At 37.8% G+C, this 23,227-nt stretch overlaps 2 protein-coding genes across 2 annotated transcripts; one reads left to right on the forward strand and one right to left on the reverse strand.

The window, feature by feature from the left end:
• The first annotated feature begins 634 nt into the window (after window positions 1–634).
• Window positions 635–3,338, forward strand: bet1 (Bet1 golgi vesicular membrane trafficking protein). Its single transcript, XM_087787645.1, has 4 exons — window positions 635–782; window positions 965–1,071; window positions 1,140–1,196; window positions 2,855–3,338. The coding sequence occupies exons 1-4, from the start codon at window positions 764–766 to the stop codon at window positions 3,008–3,010; spliced, it is 339 nt and encodes a 112-aa protein (XP_087643771.1). The 5' UTR covers window positions 635–763; the 3' UTR covers window positions 3,011–3,338.
• LOC148084556 (putative acyl-CoA dehydrogenase 6) lies at window positions 3,290–23,227 on the reverse strand. The gene is made up of 9 exons (XM_087787644.1): window positions 23,025–23,227; window positions 16,249–16,369; window positions 9,967–10,096; window positions 6,920–7,026; window positions 6,685–6,852; window positions 5,783–5,956; window positions 5,388–5,549; window positions 5,175–5,325; window positions 3,290–3,643 (listed from the first exon to the last, which is right to left on the reverse strand). The coding sequence occupies exons 1-9, from the start codon at window positions 23,214–23,216 to the stop codon at window positions 3,553–3,555; spliced, it is 1,296 nt and encodes a 431-aa protein (XP_087643770.1). The 5' UTR covers window positions 23,217–23,227; the 3' UTR covers window positions 3,290–3,552.

Here is a 23,227-nt window from a genome sequence, read left to right on the forward strand (position 1 = left end):
TCCGTTAATAGAATTTGACAGCTATAAGCATTTATATTATATTTGATATGGTTTTTCTAAGTGTTGTTTTCTAGTTATGTGGTGAAGCAAAGGAGTTTTTAATTTATTCTGCATGAGAACATAAATAAAAAATTGAAAAATAACACCATCAACGTAATTTCATGTTTATTTCATTTTTCATTCATTCATTTTAAATTCATTTTAAATTTATTCTGCATGAGAACATAAAAAAGAAAATAACATTTAAAAAAAAAAAAAAAAATTGCATCATAAACGTAATTTCCTGTTTATTTCATTTTTCATTTTGAATTCAAAATTAAATTTAAATTTTAAATTCATTTTATTTAATATAACATTTCATTTTAATTCCATAATAACAATAATATCATTGAAAATGATTTAACTATATTACAAATGTAATACAATTGAACTTCAGGGTAACTAGCATAGAACAACACATAAATGGCTTTATTATTTAAGTTATTGCTACAGTATTATAATAAAACGTGTTTTAAAAGTGAATCTATCCTCCTTTAATTGCATTTTTTTTGACAAATTAAATAATTTGCTATTTGACGTCACTGTTCGTATCCTTGATTTGACTGTCCTGGCCACCGTAACATGTCGTGGCATTTCCACGTCATCATATCGGCGTTGTTCACTCCAGCTGGTCCAGCGCTGCTCGTGAAATAACGCTTTTTTCCCCCACGGATCACAGACGCGTGAATAAAGACCAGGACAGTTTCCACTATAGTGTGTCAGGATGAGACGCCCCGCTACGGGTGAGAAACAAATGTTATTGCCTTCATTCTGAGGCTAGTTAGCCTTTGATGCTAATGTTGTTAGCATACTTTAGAATACCGGTTTGACGCGCTAACAGCCATATTTAACACGTATTCACATCTTAAAGTGGTGTTTTGTTGATAGTACTCGCTAATATGAGTGTATTTGATGTGTACCGAAGGTGAGGGAGGACCCGGGAGTTATGTGGCGAGTGGACACAGTGTTCACGAGGAGGAGAACGAGCGCCTGCAGGAGGGTCTCAGGTACAAAGTCAGCGCCATGAAGAGTGTGAGTCCCTTTGATTATTGATTGATTATGGAAACAACAACACTGTCGTAACTGTCATTTCTCCACAGCTTGCCATTGATATTGGAACTGAAGTCAAGTACCAGAATAAGATGCTCAATGAAATGGTGAGTTTAAGATCGTTAGATAAACTATATTAATCCAATATATATTAGATTTCCAGTCCAGACGATAAAAGATGCATCAAGTTTCATGAAAGCAAGAACAAAGGGCAAAATAAAAAGAACAAGTGCAAAGAGATAACAAAGTTAAACTATAAAGATGGATCAAACGAAATAACAAAGAGTCAGCCCTCCTGACCAATCTGTCCAACCTGTTGTATTGTTGTCTGAATAAATTATTAAATAAAGTAACATTTCAATGCGCATTAAAAGATTAAGCAGCTTTTGAAAAATGTTGAAGGATAAAATAGGGATTTATTGAATGTGTTGGATTCAGAGCTGTGTTTTTGGATGGATATTGTTGGATAACATTGTTCAATGGGAAAGATGCAACAGTCGATGTATAGTATGTCTAGTATAGTGGTGGCCAACTACATTTTAAACAGTTGTTGTTGTGAGGAGCCCTCAGGCAAAGATAAATTAGCAAAAATTACAAAATAAAGCTAAATAAACGAACAATTATGACCGTTAGTAAGTAATTGTTATTTGTATAGCGCTTTTCCAGACCAGGGTCACAAGCGCTTAAACAATCAAAACAATATTCAATAAAGTATATACTTAAAAGATCAAGATAAAAACTGATAACACAACAGGAGTTCCAGAAAAATCAAGGAAAAGCCTGAACAAATAAGAACGTCTTAAGATGTTTCTTAAAGGAGTCAGTAGATCCATCAAGCGCAAAGTAGTTTACTATATATTTTATATTGTACCTTAATTTAAAAAAAAAACAACTACACAAGCATTTTGATGTACTATTTGAATATATGCTCAAATGACCAAAATAACTAAACCAAAAGCCCTATAGTAATAATTCAGAGACTAGTAATGATGTAATAATAGAAACACATATAAAATCTCTGTCCTGGTCTGATCTGATGCATCACTTGCAACGTTTGACTTTCTCGTGCTGCCACACTGTGACGACTGAAGCATTAAGTATTCAAAAATAACAGCGCTGACACTCTGATGTCTGCAAGAACAAACACGCACCCAAACAACACGGCAATGACAGTAATTTAACTGTCACACATCAGAATTTGGAAAACGTCTGGGACAAAAATCTTCCAGAAGATATGACCATTAAGTGTTTGGATTTAAGGTGCAGAAAAACAAATCCTCATTTGAAATCTGCCGCTGTTTATTGAAATAACATGGCTCTAATGTATTTGTAGCGTGTTTGGGTCATACAAAAGTCAGTAAAACGTAAACGATATACTTCCTTAACAGGTTAGATATTGAAAAAACAGCCTCATAGAAGTGTTTGGAGAACATCAACCTGAGCCAAGACTTCAATTTGCTACAGATATTAGGAGGAACTAAAGAAAAATGTGAACGGATATTAAAAGTGTGACCTCTTAAGATGCCTCTTATGCAAGCCGAAGTCTGGCTGAAAAATCAAAAAGAAAAGGATTATTCTTACAGGTTTCTCAGGCAAAAATAAAGATAAGGTTTACTTTTGGTATCGGAAGCACTTCCAAATGTCAATATTTGACTGAATATTGAACATTTTTCATCATCAGTCATGACAATAAAAGAATGATCCACCAGAAATGTTGAACTTCCTGTTCAGTTTTAACATGAGATGCATGTTTCTGTCACTTCAGGACACTGACTTCGACTCAACGGGGGGTCTCCTCGGCGCCACCATAGGCCGAGTCAAACAGCTGTCCAGAGGCAGCCAGGCTAAACTGCTGTGCTACATGCTGCTCTTCTGCTTCTTCGTCTTCTTCATCCTCTACTGGTTCATCAGGCTGCGATGACAGCGCTCGCATGTTGGACTGAGACCACGATGACACCAGCGCTCCAAACTCCTGCAGTTTCCTCAAGATAATTGTTTGACGGAGACGGGATTGATATCGTTGATGCCAGGGTGGTGATAAACATCTGAGGAGATTCACGTATTGAACTTCTTATTGCAGTTATAATGAGACACTGATCGATGACCAGCCCTGGATATCGTATTAACGTTAGACTGAATACATGCAGCACATAATCTAGTTGTAGGAGTTTGTACAAGCCAGTGAAGACCAAGAGTGATGTACTTGTGCTAAAATTGTTTTATTGTAAATAAACTAATTTTATTATGAATGATTTTTGTACCAGTTGCTTTAGATCAGACATTTAAAAACATTGATCACAGTAAACAAGTATTAGAGCTGTTATAAAAGGCTTTTAAACCATATTTATAATATCATTCAACTGTTTCTATTCACATCAAAAAAGGCATTATTAGAGGAATCCAGTTGCACTTTGTGATTATAACCTTCATTAATCAAGATTATTGGGTCAGTATCTGATGACGTCACTTCTTAGGGAGCGTGTCCATGTACTTGCTGATGATTCCGAGCATGACTTCATCTGCTCCACCACCGATGGAGATCAGCCTGGAATCCCTGTGACGAAGAACAGTTGGTCATTTTCATATGTAGTCATGTGCGCAAGCATGTCACCAGATAAACGAGCAGGCAGAAGGAATCGTTTCCTGATTTACCCCTACACTAGATGGCAGCACAGAGTCGACCTGAAACGCACACATGACCTACTAAAATACTAGCAGGAGAAACGACGAAGGCTCCGGCCTAAGACTTCACAGGAGGCTTATCCTGATTGCAAATTATTCCAGAATGTTTGATTAACTGCTGCAGTGGGAGCTGTCAATCATTCATTATAACTTCATGTTGTAGTTACTAGACTTTGAAAAGGCATGGATCACAGTTACAAGCAAAGGGAGAGATGGTTTCTCAAAGTGTTTCTGCTTGCACAGCCAAAGTCCTAAATACATACTAGATTACAGTAGCCCAAGTTAGTTCCCTGCACCTCAATTGACATTATTTCAGCATTATATTCACACACCAGCCTTTAGATAGAAACAGCAAAAATAAAAAAGCATGACTGGCAAAAAAGAGTGAATACATATACTGTATTTCTCGTCATAATGCTGACTCAGCAGGAGCTCTCGACTTATCTCTGTGTAACAAAATGGTTCCAATATACAGTTTGTGTTTGAATAATCCTCAGCAGTGTAAAGACTTTACTCAACTTTACTGTCTTGAATTAATGTGATTTGAACGCTTTATTATGAACGAATGTGTGGGTACTTAAAGAGTCAATAGCCACAAGCTAATATGAAACATGAGAATAGGTTTGTTTTTTTCTAAACAAAACACATTTGAGTAGTTATCAATACAATAGAAAGTTTCTAAAATACATATTTCCATAGGAATTGGTAACAAACACCCCGGCTTGGTGACTATGGTAGAAAGAAAATATACATACACATGAATATAGCTGTTTTTTATGACACCGTATCAATATTAAACAGCACTTTATGCATTAAAAAAAATGTATAATAATAATATATATTGCTTTGAAATCACATGTTATTTCTTTATTTCTTATCATAGGTCTTTATGGTTCATATTTCATAAAGATGTAATGTAAAAAATTTAAATAATAATACATACATTTCTTCTACAGTTAACATGCAAATATTTATGGTATATTATGGTAATTTTTGTGTTGAAATTAAACTTCCGGCTGCTGGATGGCAGGGATCAATGTGTACTACACAGCTAAAGGAACAATGAAATCCTGTGAGATCTTGGAATCGACTGAGGACGAGAGGACACAGTCGTCTCCAGCAGCTTTTAAAGCTGATGTTTGGACATATTTTGGTTTTAAAACCAACAGTTGAAGTCAGTTACGACTTCATCAAGAGCCTGTAAATTTTGCAACACCAGAGTCAAGTACTCGGAAAATCCGATAATTATATGCTTTTACAGTATTGCAATACATCGTATCGTTGCCCCTGTATCGTGATACACATCATATCGCCAGATTCTTGCCAATTAGGGAGCCCTGCCCAGTAAAATCCATAATTAAAACACATATGTGTGAAAACACAAGGTTCCTGGGCCGTCTCACCTGTAGAACCTGCTGACCAGAACATCGCTGGTGTAGCCCATTCCACCCCAGAACTGGAGGCAGCTGTCACTCAGCTCTCTGGCCAGACGCCCGGCCTTCAGTTTAGCCATGGAGGCCAGTTTGGTGACATCATTTCCTTTAATGTACAGCGCTGGAAGACACAGTTGACACTCAGCACGGCTAAGGCGAGCGTGACGGTCAGTGAGGCCTCACCTGTGGCGTGATAGAGGAGCGCCCTCAGCAGCTCCACCTCCGTCTGCAGCTCAGCTAACCTGAAGTGAACCGCCTGGTGGTGCAGCACCGGCTGCTTGAAGATCTTCCTCTGCCTCGTGTACTGGATGGTCTCCTGAATGACCAAGTCCATGGTGGTGACGACTGGAGGGAGGCAGACACAGACTTGTTATCAGCCATGAACTCTTGCTGAAGTGTTGCTCTGCCACATCACTTCATCATCTCCAGGGTCTACTGATTCCAACAAGTCACACAACAATCATCTTCACACCTCTTTGGAAAAGGGAACAACGTCATCTCATATTTGACCTCAACTCCCTCTTTGACCGTAACGGTAACTGATAAAAATTATTGTTTGACACGGGCGACCAACTTACCGTTAGCAACAGCCCAGAGTCTCTCTTCCTGGAACTGAAGCATCTGATAGGTGAAGCCCATCCCCTCCTGGCCGATGAGGTTCTTACACGGCACGTGCACGTCGTCGAAGAACACCTCCGCCGTGTCGGACGACCACATACCCAATTTGTCGATCTTGCGAGCGATGTGGACTCCTGAAGTATATTTGAAAACATTCAGCCTGGAGATCAACTAAAGTCTAGAGCCTTTAGGTTATTATGGGGGTTTTGATATACGAAAAATGATGCTGGTGCAAAAAGAATGTCTAAAAATTTCAATAATAAAATTAAAATGAACTTTTACCCCAGTTATGTCCAGTCAGTTTTATTTTGGGGCATACTTTTGCTAATTGTTATAGACACACTTACGTTCCATCAATATTATTTTAGGGATTTAACTTCCAATTGTTACAGACTGAATGGCAATCAGTCAGTATTATTTGGGGGCTTAATTTGCCAATTGCTACTAACTTTAACTTACGATCTCTCAAAATTATTTCACAGATTGATTTTTCAATTGTTACAGACCAAGTATCGTTCTGTCAATATTTTTGGGTGAAATCAGTTTCAATCACAATTTTCACTATTAGTTTTGGACATACTTATGCCAATTTTACAAATTTAGTTACATTCTGTAAGTATTAGTTTGGGGCATAATTGTTACAAACTAAGTCGAACAGAAAAAACATAATTATGTAAAAATGATGCCTTGAAATAATACTTGCAGTTTAATTATTATTTTAAGGCATCATTTCTACAATTGTAACAGACTGAGTGACGTTCTGTGAGTATTATTTGGGGCAAAATCTTGCGGGAAGCCTGATTATATAAAAGTGGAGTCATCAACTTTTGGAACCTCCATTGTTTTCTCAGCCTCATCCTACCTCGCAGGTTCATGGGGAGGCAGATGAGAGATTTGTTCCTGTGAGGCGGTCCGTCGCTGGTGTTGGCAAGAAGACACATCCAGTCGGCTTGCGTGCCGTTGGTGGTCCACATCTTTCCACCGTTGATCACATATTCATCCCCCTTTCTCACAGCCTTGGTCAGGATACCTGTCATGAGGGAAAGTGTGGATCGCTCATGTTGCTCTCTCTTTTGAACTGTGTTGGTGGGACATACTGGAGACATCCGAGCCTGCTCCCACTTCACTCACTCCCAGACAGGCCACCTTGTCTCCCATAATGGTGGGGTGAAGAAACTCCCGTTTCATCTCATCTGAGCCAAACCTGCAGAAAGAGATGAGAGTTGAAGCTTCTTAGGATGAGTTGTTGACTTGCTGAGACCAGGACTTGTCTGAGAGGGAACAGAGTATATCCTCGAAAACACCTTTAGTTCCTGTTCTACGTCTTAAGCATCGACTCGGGAGGTGTGCGATGAAGGTTGTTTTTATTACTTGACAGTCAAGTGGCGAGCTGACAACATCTTTATGCAATCATGAAGTCGTTGAGAGACAGAGCTGTCAATCCTCTGGAAAGACTTAGCAAGAATCCCTCGGTCAACTGGTTCCATCTGTGTCCTCCAGCCTGGGTCCAACTGTCAGTCCTTCTCTGTGTATCCATTGTGCATCTGTCTCTAACTTTATTTGTGTATCTCTATGCACGTCTTCCATTATCGTTGTGACTCTATCCTTTCGTTCTTTTTTAATTCTTTATCTTTCTGTGTGACCCTTTAACTGTTTGTCTGTATTGGACGTTTTTCCATATCTCTCTCTCTCTGTAGGTCTTTTTCAAGGAGCATGCATCCATCCTCAGTGTATCCAGCAGATTTTATTTCTTTTTATCATTCTTCTTCAGTCTGTGGGTGTGTGTGAATCTGTACTCTCTGCGAACCGATCCATTTATCTTTGTTTATCGCTGCACATTTCTTTACCTGTTCTTTTTAGTGTGTGTTTGTATCTGCTCCAGTTCTGTCTTTTGATATATATTGTAATCCCTTTACTCAATCTTGTTCCCTCTCTTTTTCTGTGCATGTGTTACACTGTGTGTGTTAGTATGCATGCAGTATGCATGCATATACTGTATATATTTATTTTCATTTCCATTTTTCAACGAGTACATCCAGCATATCCAATCGATTTGTCTTTTGTGTGTGTGTGTGTGTGTGTGTGTAGGTGTGTGTGTATCCACCTGTTTATCTTACTGTACATGTACTGTATTATGTTTGTAGGTCTATGCGTCAATCTTTAAGTTTTCTTCTTTTTTTTTTCCACGTGGATACATCCATCGGTGTATAAAAGATTGGATATATTTTGTTTCTCATATTTCTGTGTGTATTTGTTTGTACTATTTTCTTTCTTTCTAACATACTCAATGCTTCTTTATAACTGCATATTTCTTTCATTTGTTTTCATGTTTGTATGATTCATGTCACGTCTTTATTTTGGTCTATACTTGCTTGTATTTCGTACTTTATCTTTCCCTCTCTCTCTGTGCGCGTGTATCCACCCGTCTTTCTTACCGTGAATGTATAACACAGTCTGTGAGTGATGGTCTATGTGTTTATCTTTGTTTCTTTTTCTCTTTTACAACATGCTTTCATCATTCTTCTTCGTTCAGTGTCTGTTTCTGCAAACGTCTCTTTCCCCAAAGAATGAGAATTAATTTATTTCCACACATGAACACAAATACAGCTCCGACTTCTCCTGTGCATGTAGGCGTCTCCGACAGACATTTATTAGAGTGCATTAAGTTCATGATCTAGAAAACTCATTGTGGCGAGGTCAGTTTAAACAGGTTTTATTATCGTCTAAATAAAAGCATTTAGGGATTTTGTCTGCTCCAGTGAGCTTGGTGACACTTAAAAACTAAAGTACAAAACTTGAACTTCTATGAAGCCCCCCCGACTACTTTGAGTTCATTAAAATTGACAAATAACAACAGCAGTGTGTGGCAGCGGCAGGGGCATGATTTAATTAAAGACTGAGTTTGAAGCTAAAACAAATCCAGTAGGAAGGCGTCAGGGAGAGTCGTACACTTTGCCTAAATCTTCCTTCTTTTTTTTTTATAGAATTCTAGTGAATGTGGAGTGTCTAATTAAACTCCGGGGACTCTCAAGTTACACAACAAGGGCAACCAAGCATATAATAAATTAATTTGTTATCAGTGATAAAGGGTCAAACAAATGGTTGTGGGCTCCAATGCATCCACTGAGATATATATAAAAGGTTTGGAAACAGACACACACTGCTGTGAGCGGCACTGAGATGGTTTTCTGTGTGTGCAGCAGTGCAGTCAGCCTTTAATTTTTGATAAACACTCGCCATCACTTTTGCACAGATGGCACAGAAGAGTTTGTGAATAATCATGGACACACTGGGAAAGCTTTTGAAAAAAATGCATGCATTTATGTATATAGGCATATAAAACATAACCTAAGATCTTAAAATGTGCACAAGAGAATAAAAATAAAGAACTCTCAGGAGGCTCAGACTAGAAGAAGAGATTTCCCATTTTCATTTGGAGCCAGTTTAAGGCAAATATTGTTACCAGGGATGCAACTAGCACCTCATAATTAAAGTGAGAGTTCACACAAAGTTCAAATTTCACCCATTTTCTAATCACCCACATGTCGATTTAGGGTTGTAATTATTTTAAGAGTAATCTGTTCCTTTTTAGATTTATAGGCAAAAATGTTTGTTCATTTTAATGGAGCGACTGGAGCTCAGTTGTCGTCGTCTTCACCTTACAAAATGATGCAGTAAAAAAAAACATACCTCCGTGGTCCTCTGTAGTATCCATCTTGTATTAAACCCTAACATTAGGAATAGTTCAGAATCTTGAACAAGTCTTGTAGCAGAAGTTATCGGTTTCTCAGCAGCTGTGGGCGTCTTTCCTCATTCAATCACATTGCAAGTGATTTAGGATGATGGCCTAGCAGCTCGCCTAGAAGCACTAAAAACAAGCCTGGATGTATAATGTGTCTTATTAGACAAAGATGAAGACAACTGGGCGCTAGACGCAACATTAAAATAAATTTAAATTCTTGCCCATGACTCTAAAAAAGGAACAGATTACTCTATAAATAATCCCAACCTTTAGTCGACATGAGGATGAGTTGACTTTCAGGGTAATATTTCTGCAGGTTAATTCACTTCTTCACAATTTGATGCACAGTTCAGTATAACTTCTTTACGTGGGCTAAAATACGATTCATAGAGGCGTGGGTACCTTGCCAGTGCAGGGGTTGACATGTCAGTCTGGACACCAATGGCCATTGGGATCCCCCCACATCGGATGTTGCCCAACTCTTCTGAAACTGCCACGCTGTAGCTGAAATCAAGTCCCAAGCCTCCATACTCTGAAAACAATAAGAGATTCTCTTATGATACAAACATCTCTCCAGCGTCGCTGTCGTTTGTGGGGTTTGCACCATTACATGGTTTAACACCAGGAACTCAGGTCTCCCCCCACAGTCCAAAAACAGAGGCAATCTGAGCCCTTTAAATTATCTGTAGGTGTGGAATGGTGTTTTTTTCGTGACTCGTTGAGGCAGTGGTGTTCAGGTTGTCCCCCGCCTCTCACCCTTAGCAGCTGGGATAGGTTCCAGCCTTCCTTGTTCCCATTGAGGAAATAAGTGAAAATGAATGAATGCACATGTAATGTTTATGTATGGTATCCAAGTGAATGGTTTACTTCAAGAATATTATGCTTATAATATTTCTATCTGTGAATATAGTATTATATTTTATTTTTGCTTCGTCAGTTTCCCCTGAAGGATATAAACATCTTCAAACAAAATCCAATTTGGGACCTGACAAAGAAGTAGCAGCTGATTAGACGCTACAGAATATATTGTTTTAAACACACACAAAGCAGAGTAAATATAACATTTTTCAACCACTACTGGCTGTGAAGACAACTAAAGCCCGATTTCCCAATTGGATTACCAACAGAGAAACAGAGTTATGTTGAGTGGATGGAAGCTTTTTTGTTTTCAGTAGGACAACATTCAACATACTGTGAAAAAGAAGAAGGCAAAGCAATATCAGATAAACACATTTTTATTATAGTGATTACAGCAACATGCAGCATCACTCTCTTCCATTGTTAGCAGCTGGGAATTGAAAAGGGTTCTATCCTTTAAAAGAATGTCTCATAGACCTTGTGGGGATGTGACTTTTCAACTAGGAGAGAGAAAAAGGGGACATAAAGAAGTTACGTATTGAACTGTGTAACATTCATACTGCCGCGCTGTCTTCATTATCTCCAGCACTGTCCTCACATACCTCCCCCTTCTTTCATATGTCACCACATAAGGGCAATTCAATGCTACCCTGACATGAAGGGTCTCTATTCACTTCTTCATTTTGTACTTGTTCAGCAACAGGGACACTTCACATTTGAATTTGGCTCCAGAGTTCTACAAACCCATCTCCACCAGCACCAGAGAACACACAGGTTAAAAGGTGGAAAAGTGCAGTTATGTTCTAACCAAAATGAGCACATAATATTCTAGTGGACAGAATAAATTCTCATCATTTTAGCTGTGAAGAGTTTTCATAGATAGATGCATAAAGTGGAAATAAAACGGCAAGTAGAACTAATGGTTTCTTTTTGCCTTTGATCACCAGTGGCTCCCTTCCAACCATAATAACACTTTCCCTGGAAGTTTTGATCTTTTTTTTTTTTTACATGAAATTGGCAAGTAAAGGTATCAAGTATTATTCATAATAATGTAGAAAATGGTGGAAAATTGCCCATGAATAGATAGTCTTGAAAGATGGATGCTTTATGAAGTAAACCTTTTATGTTAGATGAGTCCAGCCACAAGCTGGAGTAAAAAAAAAAGATTTACAGCTTTAAAGATTTTTGTCTTTTAGATTCAGGATAATGGAGCGGGTGCGTGTGATGGATACCAGCAACACTGACTGATCATATGTAAATGGAGAACAAATTGAAAAAGTGGTGAAGAGGGTTTATTATCGCCTGTCTAGCTGGGTGTTCTGTCAGGATGCGGCTGAGAGGATGAAAGAAAAGAGGGGTAAATTAACTGGGCCAAACAGAAGAGAGAAGCTAAAGCAACAGGAGAATAGGGCAGCCAAAAATAAGAGGAAGCAGGTGCAGCGATATGGCGCTCTGAAACCCAGCGGGAAGAAAATGGGGGACTAAGGGAAAGTTTTGTCCAGCTTTAAAGAAAACAGCAGGCCGTCTGCTTGAACAAGCAAGCGGAAGAAAAACAAACAATATCTGACACAAATGTCAATCCACAAGCCATATGCTTCTCCTGAACAGCAGATGTCCACCGCTCTCATCAGCAGGGGACAGTAAGCAACTGATTCACAAGATGTGAGCATGTGTGGAGGAACGGAGCGACTCGCTTAAAAGGTGTTGAGCTGAATAACGTTCATTTACTGACTCGTAGCTCTTGAAGCGTCGCTGCCACATTACGTAGAGTGTTAAAATATGTCTGGGTAAATACCAAAAGGTGTTATAGGGTGTGAGCCAATAACATCACAGTGCATTACTCAGATTATTCTGACGTAAATGTGAATAATTATGCACGATAAATATGACGCAGGAGTGAAAAGAACTTCATGTTAACAACATAAAACTCATCTATTTGGACACACTTCTCAGAATATTGCTCAGGGTAAAACCCATTTCCAAGCGTAGGAAGCCGGGGCGGCTGCCAGGTTTTATTATCTGGTGTGGCAGCACACAAGGTCATTTGCGCAGTGTGGACTGAAGATACCTCCGTGTCAGGGTGGAGGAAATCGGGCAATTGCCAAAGGTCGTCAGTGTCTCGCTCTCAACAGTTTCAGTGAAAACTTCCTGTCCTCATAGTAATGTTTTCCCTAAACTAAGGAAACTGGAATAAAAGGAGAAACATTTTTTTTCCCCGTGGAAAGTCTACTTCACTCAGCACATTTTGAGAAACTACTTATGACTAATTTATCAAGTAAACAAAGCCAATTCAATTTTTTTCTTTTATGAATCAAAATGATTCTCTACAGCAGTCTTTCAAAAAAAAAAAAAAAGGTTTAAAAGCGGTGGCCTTCAACACTGAATGAATGAGATGTGTACGACACTGTGCAAGTACACTTTTGGTTAAAGCACACTCCATCTTTGTATGAAAATTAAAGATGGTTAAAACTTTAATGCTTCAACGTCTTGCATCATCATTAATTTTTTTTTTTGTTTGTTTACATTCTAATAACTAGATGACATTTTCCATTTTTATGCGTTTGTGTCTGTTCTGCAAAAGAAGTTGTCTTGGCCTTTTACCGCTCATCCCCGTCGTTGGGAAAGCAGCTTAGGTCAAGCCTTTTCTCTCCCTGGCTTCTTCATCCAGCTCTTTTCCAGGTGAGCCAGAGGCATTACCAGGACTGAATCTGCAGAGAAAACTCCTACCAATCTTGATTCTTCCGTTACTACCCTCCGCTACTGACCATAAGTGAATGTAGTGGGGTAGATTCACCGGTATATCGAGAGTTTTGCATTTCAACTTTACTTTCGGTTGACTACAATACGGTGTACCCTGCATCGCAATTCGCCTGCTGATCTCTAGCTTCATTCTTCACTCACTTGTGAGTAAGACCCCTTTGAGTTACCATTGACAAAGAATCGCTTATTAAATATTAATCCATTTTTTTTCCAGTTTAATTATTGAACATCATTGTTATTTACTTTTTGGTTTTTCTTTATTTATGGCACAAAATAGTTCTGAAAAGAAAATATAGGACGGATGGGTGGGTACAAAGTAAAAAGGATGATACACAGAAATAGAAATCTGTTGTTTTTTATAAATTAATCTTTTTGGGAAAGAGACATTGTCTTATTAACGACTGAAGCATGTGGCAATGTACACAGATACCAAACGTATATTTGTTCTTCCTTCTTTAATAGAAACATTATTTCTTTATCAGACTGTATTCACAAATCCCTGTGAATCCATTTACTTGGATTCATTGTGTATCATGTCTTTGTCAGGACTTTCTATTGTGCAATTACCTTTTCCTGACCTTTACGCGAGAATATTTCAGATTTATTTCATTCAAACCTGACCTATGTGAAGTGCAGCAAAAATGAAATAGGGATTCTTCAACCTGTTAATTCAAAGTGTCTTTGCATTGCTCCACTGAGATGTTCGGCCTTTTTAATCCTGCCAACTAATTCAAGGCTTGTGGACTCAGCACATTTATAATTCCCCCAGCATCCCTCTCTAACCTAATCACTACTCTCAGGACTTACTGATCCAACACTTGGCCGCCTGGATGCTATCCCGTTTTGTTTCTCTTCAGTACTGCAATAATTTAACAATAAGAAGTATACAATCTTTGTTGGCCTGCTACCTCAACAACTAGACTACTATCTTTTTACACTTTCTTGGGGTGACCATCAGTCAAATGATATCCTCTTTTAAATACAGTGATGAGATGACTTTAATAAAATTGATGAAAGAGTTTAAAAAAAAGTTCCAGCTGCTCACAAATTCTAAAACATCTGATCTTATCTACACTCTTCTAAACCTGTTCCCCTCAAATCAATCTACAGCGCAAACACAGCTGGAAACACATCTGGAAATGGAGTATAATGTAGCAGACAGCTGTGGGATGTTGCTGTGACACCAGCACTTATCAACACAGAGGGAGCGCTTCAGAACCAGACTGGATGAAATGTATGGCTGTCAGAGAGAAAAATAATGGGACATGGATTCATTGGTAAACGAGACCTGCCAAGAGCCCTCGCAGCAGACGACCAGAAATGCACACGAACAACTCCTCAATTTCCACTGCGAAGGGATTTGTTTTGGCCCACCGATCCCCATGTTAAAGCAAATTTTAAGCCACAACTTTAAATTATAAATCTTTCTCACTCTTTTTCATTTCCTTCTTGGACAGAAGAATTCCATCCCTGACAGAACAGTTAGTCTTCGCTGTCTTCTCCTGGTTTCCACTGGCCAATATTTATGGCGCGCCAACACCATTTGCAACTCAACTGATTTATAATTGTGGTTACAGAAGCTGGGCATCCAGACACAAACACCTGAGCGTCTCGAAAAAAATTGAAAACCAAACAGTTAACAGATAATTACATCTTTAAGTAAGTAAGTAATCCCAACTGATTTTATTTAGTAGTCAATTAAAATATAAATACCCTCAAAGTGCAACAGCAAAAAACAACATAATAATTGAAAAGATTATACTATTCTGTTTAATGTGAGGATCTATGGGTGAAAGGTAAACTTAAAACTGTTGTGGCAAGAAGGAGCGATGTATACAAAGTGATATATTTCCCAGAGGTCATATTTCCAAAGTGGCAGCTTTACAAATGTTTTAAACATGTTTCCTATTCAGCAAAGAGCATTTCTGAGCTGAAGATGGTTTGAGGCCTTTGTGGAATCACACGCAAGACCTGCCTTAACAGAATGTCTCGGCATTATTTTGCAACTGGGTCATTTGTGCAAAATATTCTTTTTGTTGCTGCTTTGATGAAAACAAATCCCTCGTCTCTATAGCAATGTAACACCGAGGCAGGAACATGAAGTTTACGACAATTATAGTCACAAAATGAAATTACTCTTAATTCCCTCTTCACAGAGTTAATCATCGAGGTGCGGCTAAGTGCGACTTGTTTTTGCCTCGTTCACTTATGGACTTCCTAATGCTCAAACATAAATGCTCGCAAACACCTTTCAGGTTGAGATCCGTGAGGTCGAGCATTTTGATCACACCTCTCCAATTTACATCATCGTGGCCTACAAGGGTTTTAAAGTCCCGGAGCAAAACAATGGAGTTACCAGTAGAAGCACTTTCCAGTTCTCCACCTAGGGACTCCTTCAAGAGCAGGTACATGAAGAGGAGGGATACAGTACAGTCCCTAGAGTCCAAACACATCTAGTTGGTCCTTCTCAAACCTTACACATCCACACTGTATTTTCAGTCGGACCAAGCCACATGGAAAGAAGACCATATGCTAGGTGCTCCTCAGTAGCTCCCTGTGTGGTTGATCATTATTTTATAACTACGTATATATTTTTATTCATTCTTCCTTTAAAAACGGGCACATACAGACAAACACACTGTACACTTTATGTAAACATTTTCTCAAGCAGCACATAAAACATTTAACCTTTTAGTCACAATGACAACTTGTAAAAACGTGTAACACATGTTCTGTCTGAGGCTAACATATGTGCAGTATATTGCAGTGGTTTCAAACTCAAAAATGCAAGGGGTTAAAATCTTTTAGTAAACAAGGTTGCAGGGCCAAACAAATGACCAAACTGCAGATATATTGTTATTTTGTCTTTTCATTTTATTAGTCTTAATTTATCATATTTATCTCTAGGTTTGTTTTCCTTCACCAAACGCTTTCCACAATATCTGTATGCTGGCCACATAAAACGACTTGGTGGGCCTTGAGTTTGACACATGTGGTATATAGCTTAAGGTTACTTTTGTATTGTTTATTTAAAGTATGCCACAGAAAAAAAATGTTGTTTCTTACCGACTGGTCTGTTTACTCCCAGGAAGCCTGCAGTCCCTAAGATTTTAAAGACTTTATGTGCCGGAAACTTCCCTTCAGCCTCCCACTGATCCACATATGGGTTGATCTCCTGGTCGATGATCTGCAGAGCAAACACAATAGGAGGGACATATTATGCGTTGGTTTATCGCGCTGGAGATTCATCTTTGTTCTCCACATTTACAATATTTACACATTTCTCCAGAGAAGCCGTGCATCAAGTGACAGCCCCGCTGTATCATCTCCCAGCTGTAATGGAAACCTATATGGTGGCATTTTGACGAGAAAGGCATACGACAGATACATATATACGTGAATTCCCCGCTGAGGGATGCGCATCAATGTATGAGACAAAGTAATCTATCTCAAACAGCAGCAAGATAAGCTATTACATTTCAATGAGTAGAGGACGGCAAGGAAAATGTTTCACATGCTGAATCTATTGTGATGAAAACGGTGAACACAGTGATGGCATGCATGGCTGGCAAGTTTATTATGTGAGCGTGTTATCAGGCTCGTACTGCAACAGCACTATCACAACAGCCTCAAGCATACTAAGACATGTCTTAATGGGAGATTTAGCCTCAATCTTGACGCCCCTTATAGCTTTCATGTCCTGTTATACATACTGTACCAGCATATTTACTTCTTCATGACGGAAATTGGGTCCTAGCTTCTATAAAATTCTTCATTTAAGAATACAAAGAAAAAATTTAAAATGGCGCAATGATCCATGTTGCTCCAACCATACCCACTATTGTACTCTAAGCCGGTGTGAGTGACTCAGCGACACAATGTCTGCAGGTGATTAAAAATAATCCACGAGAGGCTTTGAAATTGACCCTGACATGACATGAGTCACTCTGAGATCCTGGAAGTGGTCAACAGGAAGAGTTTTAATCCATACTTCCATAGCAGGATGAGTTTTATATTGTGTAATAAATGCTAATAAACGACTTAATAAACCATTTAATACATTAAAAAGTGCACAGAGTTAAAAATCGATCTAGCCAGACAGTTAATTCCTGTTGTTAAACCTCTCCATAAAAATGGCTCAGGCACGACCATATGCCCCCCATAAAGAATGAAACCTCTAATGTTTTAAACACAACTGACTCTTGAAGGGAAAATTCATGTTTAAAGAGGCATAACAATGAATGCATGTCAGTAAAACCAGCGTTCCTATAATTACTACAGTATGTTACACTCCAAAAAGTTTGATGGATGGTAATAACAGATTTAAAATCCTTTGATTTAAAATAAATCAAGGATTTATATTTTGTATATACTGCCCACTCTGATCAAATGTTAAAAGCCATGGTATTTCAATGTTTTTCAATTTGTTGATGAATCAAAATAATTTAGAAGATTATTTTTTAAATCGAGGTTTTCTCTTGGTATACATGAAAACTAACATTACTTGTAACCCTGCCTCCTATTCATTTCTATTAGAGGGTTTAAAAGAAAAGGCTCTGATAAAGGATTCCTGTAGGGTTTGTGATTGTAAAAAAAAAAAAGATGAATGTACAAATCTTAATTCTAATCTACTTTTCTGAATCAAATAATAGTTCCAATTTATACTGACAGAACTAAACTCATACAAAGTGCATGTATAATGTAAACACAACTTTTATTTACGTTTTTTTGTAAAAGAATGTAGCTTCATTTTTGAGCACCCTTTCAGGAACATTTTTGGAAGTAACAATAGGATAGAAATTGTACAATAAAAATGATCTTACACCAACAGTTGTTTTGATGCCAGCATTTGCCTCATTAACACTCCTGTTGGACAGACTCCCATTCTACACTAAACAACCAAAGTTGCCCTTTCCATTTAAGTTAGCTCATGAGCCGTTACATCGACATTGTTTTCCACAAGCCAATTTTGTTCCAATTGTGCTATTCAATGGAAAACAAAGGGAAACTGCCAGACCACAGATCAACACACACACGTGGTCTTTATCCGAACTACACACACCGACTATTGATTCAAACAGCCAAGGAAAACATTGATCATGAAACAACTCAATAAGACAGTGGACTTGGGACGGCCTCCTGACCGTCAAAACACACGATAAAAGCAGCCCAAGCCTTACAGTCAATTCATCACATAGACACACCATAATAGAACAATCTCTAAAAGTAAAGGCGCTCATTATAGTCTAGTGTTTTTAAGAGCTGAGGAGGAAAAGGGAGGGCTGACCTGCTGTTGGAAAGAGAAACATTAGGGAGGGTTCCCTAATCGTCTCTCAGAGGTTATTGTGTACCATCATGTGCAGTGAATTCCACAGCAGTTTCTCTTCCATTTGGTGCACAGATGAAGAACGAAGCATTCTGAAGAGAACGTTTCACTTTTTGAAAGTGGCAAGTTTAATGTTCTGCAAAGTGAGAAACATTTTGTTCAAACCGTTACAAGCTCATCCTGATTTAAGTGTGATCCATTTTACATACTGTCAAGAGTGATGTCGATGTATTCTATTACTACTCTTTCAATGGCCGTATGTTTGGGGACTTACAGATAAGAGGATATTTTTAACATCAGGGCAGGAAACACCTTACTGATGTTGTGCAAATGGAGGCATTTTATCTTATCTCGGCTTATTTACTGCTGATGCGAGTGTGGGCTGATTGTTTTTCTTTTACAGTTCCAATAAAAGAGTATTACGCAAGTAGGAAATGCAATGTCGCTAGTATTGCTAGTTGGTTAGTTTCGGTAACAATAATAATGGGAAATGCTGTGCAACACCACATGAAATAATGAATTAGAAATCAGAGCAGAAATGGTAGACAGGCCAAAACTACCAAGCTCAATCTGTAAAGTTTTAGAGTAGTTTAATGTATTTCAGTAAACACTTTTATTACATGTTTAACATTACAGATTAACAGTCACTATACGAGTAGCGATGCTGAAGTGAATCACAGAAATATTAGGCACAATTAAACAGGGTTCCAAAATACATAATCAGAACTTCACCTACTAAACAAGCACAATTCATTTACTCATACAATATCAATTCTTGGATGGGCTCAGTGGGAAAAACTTCTACTTAAATATAAGTATCAAAGAACATGGTTGTAGTACCTTTGTAGAGATGATTTAGAGCAATTACTGCCATTTGCACTGAAAACAGTATCTCTTATCATTAATACATATAGACAAATATTATTGTTTTCTTATGGTAATTGTCTTCCCTTGGTCTACTGCGCAATGAAATAGGAAGTATAAAACATTCAGGACCAAAGCCGACCAACTTTACTACTATAAATGTGCGACCTTCCTGCCCCGCAGGGGGATTTCCTATTACCTTTTCTATTTCTCATCATAAAAACCCCCATAATACACTGAATTCTTTTAATAAACTACACTCCCTCAAGTTCCTTTTCCGGCGCTAACAACATATTGTTCTGCCTTCCCTTTTCACATCTCCATCCTTCCCATAATTCCCCAGTGCCAGGTTATTTTCATCCTCATGGCATACTTCGGCAGCTTTAGTCACACAACAAGCTTCCCTTCATTTACCGCAACATCTCTGCTGCCAGATTTAAATTGGGTTCTTGCTGTTATTTTTACAGCCTTTGTCTAGTGTGTCTGTCTAGTAATGCTTTCCTGTATGAGTCATTTTGATAACTAATTACGTCTCAATATTTCATCCCATAATAATTTGCAATGATGATATGCTCTAGCGAGACAAATGTTTAACATAATGAAGGATGGGAATCTCAGCTTATTAGGGAAAAATAGAACCGTTTATATTTCTAGCTCTGCATACATTTGCAAATTTGAATATGTTAAGTCAATTCCAACAAGATTGTATATCACAAACAACTTTTACTTAGTGGTTCAAATTATTATAATGATCTTTTCTTACCTTATAAAATAACTTTTCCTGTGAGAACATCTATTTTCCTTTTTTATTAAATTGCGATTACATGTTTTTTGTAAAGTTGCCAATTAACTAAAAACAAAGTTAAATTGTTTTTTTACAGTTTACATTACTGTATAAGTGCCATTCAGCATAGGGGCCCCCTACAATGTGATTTGATACCCTATGGCAGGGGTCGGGAACCTATGGCTCGCGAGCCAGGTGTGGCTCTTTTGATGATTGCATCTGGCTCGCAGAAAATAACATAAAACAAAACATAAAATATTATCACTTGTTTCAGGGGTGGGCAATACGTTGATCGTTGAATACGTCTTGAAGCTGTTGCAAGTAGATCGCGTGTTTTAATAAAATATGATATAAGAAAATAGTAAAGAGAGCTCTGATTGGCTGCTGTGCATGTCAATCAAATGGTTATTGTGCCGATTGGTTGAAAATTTGATTGACATGCACAGCAGCCAATCAGAGCTTGTGCCTCTTCCACTGAACGCACGGAAAAGATCATATGAATCGAGAATAAAAAGAGCAAAACGTGCGACAGTCATTTTACGCAATTCAGAAAAACGATATAGAATTATAAGCTTGTTATTTTTTAAATAATATATCAAACAAAATAATGCGCGTTTGATCGCTTCAGGTTCTTCTCTACGAGAGTCACAGAAACATGATGTCAGGTCCATCAAGGTTAAGCTGCAGGTTTCAATGAAAGCGCAACAAATGCTGGTTTTCCTTTTGTGATCGCGGTCCTTAAAACACACTTGCATTAATACACCATCACATGATGACTATTTGTAAATTACCTTTATCTCACGAATGTAATAAGAATACGCAGAAACACAAACACGTTAAACAGGTGCAGGTGAGCCACACATTCTAATGACGTCAGAGACGATCAGACAAAGCGATGATGATGTGAAGTTACTGATGAACAGTTTTATTCTCGTTAAACTTCATCTGAAATTTAATTAATCCACTTGTGTGATTCATATCAGAAATGTTTAAGATTAACAAATATAAACTGTTAGTTTGAATTCATGTTTTCATTTGTTTTTGTTTTTTCATGATCACAGAAATGGAGAAATTTTAGTCTTGTGCTTCATTTAAATATGATGGACATATTGAAATTGAGGCATGGAAAGGGATGAACCCGTCTGAATTCTTTGTTGATTTTGATGAACAAAGGAAAAGGGCTTGAATTCGTGTCAAGCACAGATTCTTACATCTGAATATTATTTATATGGCTCTCACTGAAATAAATTTCCAAATATTTTGCTTTCATGGCTCTCTGAGTCAAAAAGGTTCCCGACCCCTGCCCTATGGTGTGAATAGGGCCCCAACGCCTTGTCTTAAGCAGCGTAGGGGGGATTTTCTTTTTTTTCTGCCTTTATTTCACAAAACTTGGCCATTAAAATGCAAGAAATAGTGTTTCAGAGTCTTAGAAGTAACACATTTCCCAGGTGGTGGGACCCTGGACACCACAACAGTACTCAGGCCTTGGTGCTAGCCCCGCGACTGCGCCAAGGACAGCTCCCCCTACGCTGTGAAAAAAAAAATACTGAAAAAATCCTGGTGAGAACCCTGATATATAATATGTATATAAATCTATATATATAAATTAGATAACGCTGATTCAAGTCAACTTAGACTGACCGATTCAATAAAAATGTAGAGTGAATATTCAGAAGAAATACCAAATATTCAGTCAAGCCTTTTAATTTAGAAATGTACTAAATCACTCTGGGTAATTGATTTATACATTTGAAATCTGTAGATGGTGATCTTTGAACTAGAATAGAATAGTTGCTACTGTACATCACAGCGTCAGACACGTCTTTATAGATGTCACAAGACACTTTACCCAATATTGATTCTACGCACACCATCTTATTATGTGGTCTTCGATGTCAAGTATAAAGGTGAATCCAAAATATTAAATAAAAATAAAAATAGTAACAATGAACAAGAGATTCTAGTTCTTTTCAAACTTTGAAAGGAATCTATTCAGATAAGATGTAAGAGTTTTCGCTATGATGTAATTTATTTTTAGGGCACATTGTTTTTTAATATCAGTCATACAATCCGCTAACGACCGTCAAGTCACTAAAAAAACCTTGTGCGTCTATTGCTAAGCTAACGGTAAAGACGCTGATACAGCAAAAATCTAATCTCTGTTTTAGAGGTAAATTTGAAAGTAATATCATTATATAATATGTCAATAACTACACATTTATTTTAAATATCATAGAATGAAACTCTTAAAAGGTTAATGAAAAATTCCACCGGATTATGAACTTGACTACTATCTTGGTAAATTTGGAGTAAATTTACTGTAGAAATTTGAAATAAATGATCATTAAATACAGTCATTATATGTTGCATACAGTAAAGTCTTTCCAAATTTACCATGATAGTAGTCAAGGTCTTTTCACTAACCTTTGAAGGATTTTTTTTAATTTATTTTTTAAAATGTCATAATTTACATATAATGACTATAGTTAATGATCATTTATTTCAAATTTCTACAGTAAAATTACATATATATTAGATAATATATGTATTAAATGATATCTTTATTATCAGTAACTCTGTCTGGAAGTAAAATAGACAGAATAAACATAATAACAAGATGACAAGATTTAACTTTGTGTTAATCTTAAAAAACAGAATGACTAAATCCTATAAAATCACCTGCAACGCTGCAAACAAACATCACTGACCTCTCACCTACTTCTCTGTGGCTGGAACTGTATCTTGACACCAACACAGCAACTGTTATTTCACTTTTATTCGTGACCAAAGCTCTTCATAGAGTTGATAAATCACACACAAACACCTGCAGGTTTCTTCACCTGAGCTCCTAGCTCTGCTAACACGTACCTTCTTCAGGGACTCCTTCAGGGCAAAGTGTTCTGCGGTGTATATTAAATGGTCACCGACGACCTCAGACCCTCCCGACGCCTCTTGTTTGGACGCAGAACTGCTGGACTCAGGGCGGGCAGCCAGCGGCGCGAATTTATAGACGAAACGGTTGTTTAGCAGCAGTTTGAAGGCTCCTCTGTGCAGCGCCATGTTTGTTGACA

This window comes from Callionymus lyra, chromosome 3 (assembly GCF_982586985.1).
Source record: "Callionymus lyra chromosome 3, fCalLyr1.hap1.1, whole genome shotgun sequence".
Lineage (NCBI taxonomy): Eukaryota > Metazoa > Chordata > Actinopteri > Syngnathiformes > Callionymidae > Callionymus > Callionymus lyra.